The following is an 11717-nucleotide window of genomic DNA, read 5'->3' as shown; positions in this document are numbered from 1 at the left end:
AGGCTGCACTCACTAACAGGCTGCTTGCTGACCATCTTTCTGGAAGAGAGAGTTTGGGGCTGTCCCAGACCAGTCAGTACAAGCAGAGAAAAGCACAAAACAGAGCATTGCTTACATAAAAGTTTTACTGGAAATTCTTTGAATACTTGAAGTACATTGGAGACTATTTCCAAAACAATACAATTTAGGAGCCTTCCCTTTCACCCAAAATATCGGTAGATCAGCAGCTACATACATACTGTCCTTAATATAGAATCGAGCAGATCACTGCTAAAATAAACAGCCCTCATAACACAATCTGTGGCAGGCCACAGCAGCAGCCAGATCTTGCCTGAAGCAGAGCATTTGTGCAGTGGTCAGGGAACTGGGAGCCTCGATGTAGCAACTACATGTTGAAACCAAGGAATGTCCAGAAAAGAGGCACACAACTCACCCCCAGAGAATCTCTTTATTGCTATGGCCATCCAGCTCAACACTAGCAGCTTATACAGGCAAATTTCCAGCCTTCTGCAGTAGAAAGAAAACGTGCTGCATTAGGAGATGTGGGAGCTGTAGCCCTGTCAGCAACTGCATCAACAAGTGAGCACAAGTAGTTGGCTCGAGGACTTTCTGGACAGGATTAGCAAGAAGGGCACATTTTCTGCCAATGCTGTAGCACGTCAGTGTGGAGAGAAGACAGCAGCACTGGCTCAATGAAGTTCAACCTCATCTGTTCTCCATGAATACAACATGAACCAGCACTCTACCCCATCACTGCTGCTTTGCAGCCCAGATTGCATCACTTCCCCAAGCACTGCCTGTATGTTAAAAGTGACAGCAGCCACCTGTGATTTAATTTCTACAAGGCAGCAGAGACCAAGCTCCTGAGCAGAGGTGAGAGCCAGCTGAGCCATTAATGCCTTGTGTTCCTGCACCCTTTGTGACCCTTTCCACCTGTAAAACAAGGTGGCTCTGGCCCGTGTAACCTAAGCTGTCTTGTGAGCTGTTTATCTTGGAAGCTTTCCTGTTTGTGCATCTTATTTTGCAAGGACTAAGTAATTTCTGCATGAGGTTGCTGAAAAGTTGAATTGGTTGAGTAAACTAAAAAGGTTCTGGTGAGTAGCTTTCCTTCAATAAAGTGTTTATATTCCCATGGCCTCCCACCAAACACATCACCTGACAAAAAAGCTGGTAAAGTTCAAAGCATTGAGTTGCTCTGACCTTACAATAAGCTCTATTCTGAACTTGGTTATCTGCTCTAGCAGAACACAGAAATAGTGTTTTAGGAAGGAGGTGGGGTTCCCCCATCAGCTGCTGGCAAGCTCTTTCAGTTAACGCGGCTAAGCTGAAGAAGCTGCCACACTGCACTAACCCGAAGGCTGGTTACTCAGCCCTTCTAAGGAAACTAAGATGGTTCCTCAGTACTGAGGCAACACAAACCCCACTTCTGAAGAAAGAAAGAAAAAAAGCCCAGTGTTTCAGGACAGTAAGGAGACTTGCAGTTGCTCACCCTAGTTACACATGGGAGGAGGAGAGAGCACCACAAGACCACCTGCCTTTTCTAAGTTTCTCTTTAGTGTCACTGTTTCTCCTCCTGTCCTTATGCCAGGCAAAAGACACGCAACAGCCAGATCAACCACAGAGCACTGCCAGCCAGTCACACTGTTGATAGCCAGATCATTACAAAAATAAAATTTCAGCTAATCAAAAGCCAGCTGACTAAAAAGTACCATAAGCTCCCCAAAAATGTGCTTCTTTAAAGAAGCTGCCTTCTGAATGGCTGAAGAACACTGCAAATTCATCCATGCCTATCAGAATACAGCTTTTTATCAGGTCCCTGCCACTCCACCCTGATGTGTGCATTTCATTCTATCACTGGGCCCTGACTGGATGTAATGGACACATAGTCCCCAAAACAGAGTATTATATTAGAATAATCAAGTCTGTCTCAGAAAATAAATATCTTGGATATCTTCCAGCAAAGAGAGACCAGTCTCACTGGCCTGGGTTCCATGGCACACGTGCTGTCTGCAGTGATCCAGGGCAAAATGACCCGCACTACTACATGAAAACAGAACATCTTTTAAATATAGGTTTCTTTAAAAGCAATAAATATTTCTTGATTTTTAAGATAATCTATTAACCATAAAGCAGGAAGGTTTGCAAGGGTTAGAGGACAGAATCTTGGACTAAGACTCCTAGTTACATAACCCTAAAGAAATAGGATTCCTACTATTTACAGTTACAGAAGCAGGGACTATGAATTCAGCATCATCACAGGTGCTACGTGCAGCCTTGCCAACAGTCGACACTGGTAAACTCGGTATGGCCCAGCGTCAGTGCACTCCGGAAGGAAATGTGGGAAGCGCTTCTGTAGTTTCATTCCTGCTTCTCAGCCAGCACAACAGGCAGCCTCACGCAGAACGACTGCAGAGAGACCCAGTTCCTTAAAAGCAGGAAAACCAAGGTAACTTGTGTTACATCACACAGTTCCCAAAGCTGATGTCTCTTGCTGGGCTCCAGGCACTCACCCTGCAGTCAGAATGAAATGCCCTGTTCTGCAGAATGGATGTCCTGGACTTCAAAACTGTTGAATCTGCCAAACTCACAGACCCTGGAAATGAGCCAAAGCTTTCTATGCTCTAACAGGATCAGAGACCGTAGGAAAAAGTCTGTAGGCAAGAAGCTAAACCTAGGGAACGTACACCATAGGACCTTTGGAGGAAGCGTATGGCAACTTTTCACAAAGCCCCTCCACACAGAACAGAGACCGAGGAGAAAACAAGGTTCATACACTGGAGTTTGACTTCCTGTGTCCCTACTGAAGTCTTAAATTCAAAACTGACTGTGAGCAGGAAAAGCAGTCCAGAACTATGTGGTGGTAGAGTTGAGGAAAATTAGCAGATGAGCTGTATCTGCTGTTGAAGAGAGCAATCAAAGAAAGCTCACTTGTTGGAAGGAACTAGTCAAAGTGAGACAAATGCCAGAGCAGGGGTGATAGAGATACTTGTTGATGTCATTCTCCAGGATGCCTTGGGGAGGAAGAACTGCTACAGCAAAACTGGAAAACAGCTTCACTGCAAGGTTTCTACAAAGGCATCAAACTCCTTGACGTTTTTCTCGTGGACTGCCAGCTTCTCTGGTAACGAGTCCTGGAAGGGTAAAGAAGGATGCAGATCAGGGCTCATTCACAGCAGATAAAAGGAAGCTTTAAAACACACACTCTAAGGTAAAAAAAAAAAACCTGTTTCTGCGTCATGCAACCCCTCTCCACTGCTCTGGGCCCCCCTTCCCACGTGCACAAAACCAGGAGTCCTCTGGCAGCACCCAGCAAGTGACCCTGAGAAGGGCACTCTGCCCAGAGCGTGTTTGTTTTGCTGGAACAGTAGGTGCACTGGGGCCTCACCTTGTGCAACTCCTGCTGCCAACTGCAGCACAGTAACCTGCTCATGTCACTGCCTTCTTCCACTCGCTTGCAGCTCAGCCTTCAGTGTTCAATTTTCCCCACAGTATGTTACAATGCCTGCAAGCCCAGTACAGCACACCCCCAGACATGACTTTAACCAGCCACACCAGCATTTAACTCTGCTTGGGCTACAAGATCAGGCCTAGTTTGCCACCAACTCTGACATGCCAGAGGTAGGATTAGTTCTGGGGGTTTCAATGACAGCTACAACAAGCATGTGGCAGCAGCTTTCAGCCTGGAGATAAACACCAGTTTCAGACTCGGGTGTGCCACAACTAATGCGCATTTGTCTGGAACATATTAGTGAGGGCCCCCTTTGGGCAGGGTCTTCCTTATGAGAAGTACAGGAAAGACATAGACCTGCTCAAGCAGGTCCAGAGGAGGGCCACAAAAATCATCAGGGAGCTGGAGCACTCGTTCTATGAAGAAAGGCTGAGAGAGTTGGGGTTGTTCAGAAAAGAGAGCTCTAGGGAGACCTTAGAACAGACATCCAGTACTTAAAGGGGGCTTATAAGAAAGATGGGGACAGACTTTTTAGTAGGGCCTGTTGGGACAGGACAAGGGGTAACTGTTTTAAACTAAAAGAGGGTAGATTCAGACTAGATATAAGGAAGAAATCTTTTATGATGAAGGTGGTGAAACACTGGAACAGGTTGCCCAGAGAGGCTGTAGATGCCCAATCCCTGAAAACATTCAAGGTCAGGTTGGACAGGGCTCTGAGCAACCTGATCTAGTTGAATCTAATTACACAGGGGTTGAACTAGATGACCTTAAAAGGTTCCTTCCAACCCAAACCATTCTATGATTCTGTGAAGATAGGACTCTTCAAACTAGGAACAGGGAGAGCATTATAAAGTACATATGGTTCCCACCAACAGAAATTTTAGGCTTCCATACCAAATCCTCTGCCATGGACTGTGCTCCAATGTCAATTGAGAGGCTGCTGAGTTGAGGGGGGTTCTGAAACTCACGGTAAAATGTCCCCAGGTCCATTGGAAGAATGTCATCTTTTGAAAATGCTGGTTTCTAAAATCAAAGAGACTGCTGTTAATTCCCATTCAGAGACACTGGCTTTCCTTTTGCCATAATTTCAGGTAAAGTCATTACCTGCTATCAGTAAACATCTTGGCATTACCACAGTTGCTGCAATAATGCAGGTTAATGCAATAACTGAAGAACAGCCAAGATCTGTGCTTGCCTAAGCACTTAGAAGAGAGCGCTTCCTTGGAATCTGACTCCTTTAGACATTAGAAAGAGGACACCGAGCCCAGGGTAGGGAACCGAAAGAGTATTTAATTTGTAGCTGTCAGTTCCAAGTATCAGTATCTTTGCAGTTTTGGGACTGTTGAGCTCTAGTTTGGAACCATGAATTGTGTCTTTTCCACCCCCACCAAGAACCACTCTTACATCATTTGCAATTGTACCAGTACCTAAAGCCTATCTAAGATGCAAGCGTTACGTGAGAGCACTGGTGAGGGCACTTACAAAGTCAATCATAACAAAGTCATCATGGGTGTTCCCTGTGCTGCTGCCACTGGAGCCCTCCGAGTGTAAGCTGCCTTGTAGAGGAGATTCAGTTTCTGGGGAGTCAGGAGGATTGACCTGCCCAAGAAATCAAAGATGGTGAGTACTCATCTTATGATCACATCTGTCTGTGCATTTTGACAGTGCGGGGGCAGTTAGGAAGTTGGACAAAAAAACACATGCTATTGGAGGGGCAGCAAACACACACTGTTGTTTGCATGTCTCGAGAGCCCAAGACTCAATACAGGAGATTTCTTGAAACCAAACAAAACTGAGTAACTAGTTCTTTGCTCAAAAAACAAAGTGTATTCAAGGTAGAGAACAGCATGGATGGTGCATAAGGGATGCCGAGAAGGCACATATTATACCTCTGGCAGAGGCTTACCATGGGGTCGTTATCTTCCAGCTCAACATTCTTGGGAGCAAACATGGCAAAAGGAATGTCTAAGTTGGCCATGGTCACCTGAGGAGATGCAGCAAACAGAATTTCACTAAGATGCTCTGCTTACCCCACACAGAAAAGGATACTGAAAGACTTTGTCAGGCCTGCTAAAAATTGCCCAAAATCATGTCAGCAGTTAGGCAGGAGGCTGACAACCTCATTTTAAAGGCATAAAATAGAGAGATTGTACTCAGCTGACCTAATGCAGAAATATACCCTGAGGTAGGATTGCTTACATACATCTTGTATAATATAGGCAAGGATTAATGAACTGCTGCAAATTCAAACAATTTTTCTTCATCCATCCAAAACGCCTAGAAGAGCAGCCCTAGGAACTGGGCAGATCTCTAAGCTGCCCTAGCTGAGTTTAAATGCTTGCTTACGAGTGATGAGCTGCTCTCCTGCATGGCCTTTCAAGGAAGGGAGGCTTGCTACCAGCTTCCTGTTTACGAACCTATGGTAGTGCCAAATCATTGTGAGACTCAAGTGGAGTATCAAGTCTTTCATACCCAAATAGGGAGCTGGCAAAGTGGGGAAAATTCAATGGCTGTCACATCCCAAAAGGATTTTATGAAAAACAAGCTTATGACAAGACCTTGTAGAGAAATGCAGGAGGTGGGAATATGTACACTCATTCTTCAGGGTTGCCCTAGCATCAGGGTGCTTTTTGCTTCTCTGTGTAGGAACAGATGGGAGAAGCAGGATATTATGGTGCCCCCTCAGAAGGTCTACTCCTAGTTACCTGGTTAATGGGTTTGTTAACAAAAGCTCCCACTTTCCGGATAAAGATGGTCTCCAAAAGGTCATGGGGGGAGCCACACTTCCCTTCGCTGCTGTTTGATACTGTTTCTGTGTCCTCGCTGCGGGAGGAAAATGGATTAATTAGTGACTCATGGCACAAAAAATATAGACAAATCACATGCTTTACAAGAGTCATTCACTTTTCTGGGTTTACTCCTAGTATTGGAAGGACAACAGAAATCTCTGTGCTCATACCACACCTTTCTCCTCAGTCATGAGCACATAAAGGGGAGTGGCACACTTGAATCAGATTCTTGTTTAAAGCTGGATGAAAACTGTTTGGTTGAATAAAAAGTTGCTGTCAACTGAAATAGGCTTTTCTTTTTGGAGATGGACTTTTAACTTCAGAATGTGCATGTTCAACAGCAATTCCTGCCCATCACTATTATTTTTTCAGCAATTATGGTAGTCGCAGATCTGTCAGGAAGTGAGGGCAAGAACCAGAATTGCATCTGTCACTCAGGTTACAAAGGCAACGGTCTAATACATCACAACAGCCACTGCCAGTATGATTAATTCACTGCATGGCTATTAATTATTTCTATGACCTGTTGGGTTTTTTTCCTACTACAAGTAGTCAGAACTTTAAAACAAAAGAAAAAAAAATGTTTAAGTCTTCTGGCAAGAGGACAAGTTAGCCAGCATATCCAGGAAAGTGCTAGTGCAACTATGAGTTTTGGTTTCCTCATAGCAAAATCTCTGCTTAAGATACTTGACTCAGAACTATGTGACCCCAAAAGAGACTTCAGAAGAAATAAATATGGTGACAAAAAAAAAAAAGGATTTAATTAGCTGAGAGGGAGGCAATTTAGGATGGTTTGACGCTGCACTGTTTCCTTTTAAGGAACTTTATGCCTGAAGTTTCTTAAGAAAATAGTAAACTGATTTGGAGTAAGCACAACTAGTTCTGGTAACAATTCACATTAAGTATCTGGAGAATTTAAAACTCACTTGTGAATTTACTTTATCTTGTTTTATAATCAGCAAAAATAATAGAGAGATGAAAAAAAGATCAATTTGAAGTTGACATAACAGAAGTTGCAAGGATGTTACAGTGACTAGCAGGTGTAAGTAGATGGGCAAGATCAAGGTTGAAAAAGCTCCAATCAGAGAAAGCTGCTAGTTGGTTTTGGAGACTGAGAGACAGTAGTTATGCTACAAACAATAGATAAAAAGATGAAAACATAAAATTTTATCTTAAAAGTATTATTAAAGGGCTAGCACAAGTGGTGGACCATCTAAAACCAACCTACCTACTAGAAGGAGTAGCTGCTGAGTAGTGAACTCCATCCAATGGGGTACACATCCTCTCTTGGTCAGCTTGAGTGCCATGTGCTGGCTGGCTAGGAATCGGGGGAACTCCCCCTTCTTTGCCTGGACCAATCAACTGAGATAGAGAGGAACAGTCAAGTTAGAGATCTCAAAACCAGGCCAACACCACAGTGCAACACAGAGCAGGTTTCATCATACTGGGCCTAAAAGCTGTGTGCTTTTTGAAATATAACTGAGCTCTGGCCCCGGAGACGGAGGCGCTGATCTCTTCTCCCTGGTATCCAGTGATACCAGTGAATGCGTGGGCATGGTTCAAAGCTGCACCAGGGGAGGTTTAGACTGGACATTAGGAAGCATCTCTTTTACTGAGAGGCTGGTCAAACACTGGAACAGACTTCCTAGAGAGATGGTTGATGCCCCAACCCTGTCAGTGTTTAAGAGGCATTTGGACAGTGTCCTTAATCTCATGTTTTAACTTGGTCAGCCCTGAATTGGTCAGGCAGTTGGAACAGAAAGGACCTACAACAATCACCTAACATAAATAGTCTGGTCCAGTCTATTCTGCCACCGTTGTGTCAGCAAAACTCTGGTGTAGCAGGAACATCACAGGCAGAAAGATACTTCTGTCAACTTTGCTTCTTTGTCTGATGAATGGATGCAAATATGTCAACATGGACTGTCAGTGTATCCTATGTGTAGGCTACAAGGCTGTGCTTGGACAGCTGCAGGGACAGCAGCTTTGTAAGACAGCCAAAGTTTGGAACCAGTGACATGCTGGCGCAGGCCAACAGGTCTGGCACAGTTTTTCCACATAAGCCCTACCCCAATAAAGGCAGGGATGCTGAGGAGCCAATTCCCAGCTCCTGTGCAATTTGTGCTTTCTCTATATTTACCTTACATTCTTTTCATTCCTGACAAACAGGACACCAATGCATGCACTAGTTCCAAAGCCTCTCTCAGATGTACAAGTGACACAAATGGTTGCAGTAAGAGCGACACTTGTTCTACCCTTTACAAGTACCTGGTGAGGGTGTGCAGCATTCAAGCCACCAGCAAAGAGTACAGGATACCCCATGTCAGCTGATCCAACTCCCAGGGCAGCAGGCTGATAGGAAAGACGAGAGCTGGAAAGCTAAGAAAGAAAAAACAAGAAGGGCAAAGGGAGAGGAAAGAGGAAGGGGAAGGGGAATGCCCCATAGTCGGAATAATCATCAGTCACTGAAGGAGGAACAGGCAAAGTCAGGCACAGTACAGTGTTTCAGGCTGGCAGAAGGATGCTAGATTTTCAGTGTAATCAATAATGAAGGTTATTACTCTAAAAAGTTCCTATTGCAAGGCACTAAGCCTGGGCCTTGACAAGAAAACACAACTGGTTTTCTACACACGTAGGAGGAGGCTGTGCAAGGCACGACTGACATCCATTCACAGGGAAGCTCTGCTCTACAGGCCTCTTTCACATACTGGAAAAAGCATCAATGCCATCATCAACTTACTAAAGAGATTGTGTTTATAATATTTAATATTTGTTTCCCCAAAGCAACTGCACTATGAACTGTTTGAACCCATTCCCACTGCACATTTGAACAGCTGATCTTCAGGGCCTGTTCAAATAGCTTCAGCCAAGGAATACAGAGTCCCATAAATGTGCTAGGTAAAGAGAAGTGGGAAGCTAACACTTGTGAGATTGCTTTAGGAATGAAGTGCTGGATGCAGTGAAACACAGGAGAAGTTCCTTATGCACCCCAGGTAGAAATCTAGCTGGTCAGATTACATAAAACTTTCCTGTTTTAGCTTGCTTGACCTCAAGAAGAACACTTCTTTCAGTGCTCTGTGTGTGATACTCCAGCAGTGCCAATGCTGACAACATGTATGGGGGTCTGAATGGTGACCAGAGGTTTTACTCTCGTGAGGCTAGCTAAGTTGAATGGAGCACCAAGGACTGTGCAGGTTCTAGGGACACTGGCTGTTAAGAGAAAACACTCAGCACTGTGCCTTACTACTTGTATCTCTCACTAACAATCCTTGCAAGAGCTGTTGTTTATTTAGGGGTGCTTGTCCTGTCTTTGGGAGACCTTCATCTGCAGAGGCATTTAAGCAGCCAGTTTCAGTAATGTGCCTGGCCCATTTTGGGTTCACCAGCCTTTCCCATGCACAAACATTCCACACTGTCAAATTTGTACTTTCCTTTATTTGTTCCGTCATGCCAGAACTATATCTGGCCATGTATAGCATATTCTATTGACAACTCACTTGATGTGAAAAGGCCAGTCCCATCACTGGGACCTTCAAGGTGTCCGTCACCACAGGAGGAGGGGTCTGAAAATGTGCCTTTGCGGCAGTAAAAACACACTGTGCACAGACACAGACACACAGAGGAAACAAGGAAAAGAGAGAGAGTGAGAGAGGGGGAGAGAGAAAGAGAGAGAGAGAGAGAGAGAGAGAAAGAAGGACTTCAGAGAAAAACTATAAAGAGTTGGATGAACTGAATTCCAGTGAAGAGGTTTTGGCTGCAGCAGCCACACCTACACAACGAGCAGAAGTCTCAGCATTGCCAAAAGCACGTTCATTTTGTAAAGAACTGACTGTTTTTCAACCTCATTGAACCACTCAACAAAGGCAATGTTTTAGACTCCAGTGAACACTGACAGAAAGTAACTGCCAGAGACTGTTCCACAGGTAGGTAGAACTGGTACCAGACAATGAGCAAGAAGGCTGAAAAAATCCAAGGGCACTTTTTTTTAAATGTACAAATCACATGTATTTCAATACTCTACAGCCACACATACTCCTAATCTGCCAGCATTCTGAGGGATCATATCTTGGCAGATCTATGCTGCACCCTTAGAATAAAAGGGACCCAGAGTGAGGTACAATTTAAACGCACTCATGTGAAGAGACAGCTTTGTCAACAGGAGTGACGCTCCAGAAGTAAACACCGCCTCATAGAAGGTACTAATGCAAAAAGGGCAATCCAAACCTGGTTCACTCCCACAACTTCTCCCAGTCATTTTCCTACCTACAGTTTTCAGATTTAGGAAAGCTTCGTTTTTGGATATGACGACCCATGACCAGACTTTCTCCTGAATTTTGGGCTACTCCACAACACACACATACATGCTATGCAAGCTCACAGGGCGAAGGTAACATCGATTCTCTTGTATTATGCAGGTTAGGCCTCACTTCTACTGAGAAGGCAGGCAGAGATTTGGACAATTTGCCTACAGAATCACAGAGTTCCCAGTATTTTCGTACACATTAAGCTGTATATAGAAAGCTGGAGAAAGTAACATTTTTTCCCCTTCTAATTTACTTTAGAGACCACTTTGCCTTACAACAAACAGCCTTACAATTCTAACTGTGGTAACAAAGACTGGCAGTTGCCTCATAAATAAGCACACAGCATATGGCAACTATGAGCCACAGAAAAAGTGGGAATGTGGGCTCATACTTAATATGAATCCTCAAGGTTCCTCTGGTTTCATAAAGCTTTTCCTCTCAGTGACAGCAAAGCTTCATGTCCCCTAGGGAAATGTCAACTTCGATGCATTTACATACACTATTACTCTTAAGTAACACTGGCATGAGCAAGCCAGTGGAAATTTCCTTATGAAACCTTCTGCATTTAACCCATTTTGTCAAGAGGCAGGACACAACTCAGCCACAAACTCACCTCCTGATCTGTGTATCACAGAATAAGAAAAGCTTTAATTCCATCCGACTTACTGTGAGTGCTGGCTGATTAGTTGAACATTGCCTGATGCCCTGTCACCCAAAAGCCACTTGGCACAAAAATGCTTACTAAGAAAAGCTCATTTCTAGCTCATTCATACAGTAAAATACATTCTGCTAAACCAGTCATGCTAATTCCTCTGAAGCAGTGGAAAGACCCACAGCAAATTTCAGTTTGGAACAGCATTCCAATTACATTTCATTCTATGTTTCGTATCGACAGCAAAAGAGATTTAGTCTTTAGACTGTCTTTAAAGAGCAGTAGAGCCACCTGCTTGGTTGGACAACAAGGCGGGACATTCCTGAATATTTAAAACTATTGGACAACTCTGGCCAAGTCTTCAAAACAGAATTGTGGAGTCAGATATACAAGAACAGTAAAAGGAGGAAATTTTGTTTGTTGTCTTTTTTTTGAAAATGAAATGAAATTTGCACAGATAGACAGAAGTACAGAGTATTAAGTCCCTTGCTCAATACTACGACCCAATTAGTTTGCTGATACTT

At 44.0% G+C, this 11717-nt stretch overlaps 1 protein-coding gene across 3 annotated transcripts in view; it reads right to left on the bottom strand.

Moving 5' to 3' along the window:
• Window positions 1-2598: 2598 nt before the first annotated feature.
• Window positions 2599-11717, bottom strand: part of ATG13 (autophagy related 13) — a 15549-nt gene continuing 6430 nt past the window's right edge. Inside the window, exons 10-17 of one of the 3 annotated variants that reach the window (XM_010185267.1) lie at window positions 9735-9833; window positions 8506-8616; window positions 7466-7599; window positions 6154-6271; window positions 5355-5432; window positions 4931-5047; window positions 4343-4471; window positions 2599-3131 (exon numbers count right to left, since the gene is read on the bottom strand). In XM_010185267.1, the coding sequence (XP_010183569.1) occupies window positions 3054-3131; window positions 4343-4471; window positions 4931-5047; window positions 5355-5432; window positions 6154-6271; window positions 7466-7599; window positions 8506-8616; window positions 9735-9833 (864 nt within the window). In that variant the 3' untranslated portion in view covers window positions 2599-3053. The remainder of the gene's footprint in view (window positions 3132-4342; window positions 4472-4930; window positions 5048-5354; window positions 5433-6153; window positions 6272-7465; window positions 7600-8505; window positions 8617-9734; window positions 9834-11717) is intronic. The other 2 variants (XM_010185268.1, XM_010185269.1) reach the window with 2 other exon arrangements.

Source organism: Mesitornis unicolor, unplaced genomic scaffold, assembly GCF_000695765.1.
Source record: "Mesitornis unicolor isolate BGI_N332 unplaced genomic scaffold, ASM69576v1 scaffold38555, whole genome shotgun sequence".
NCBI lineage: Eukaryota > Metazoa > Chordata > Aves > Mesitornithiformes > Mesitornithidae > Mesitornis > Mesitornis unicolor.
The sequence above is the reverse complement of the archived record's forward strand: the minus strand, read 5'-3'. Positions and strand labels throughout refer to the sequence as shown.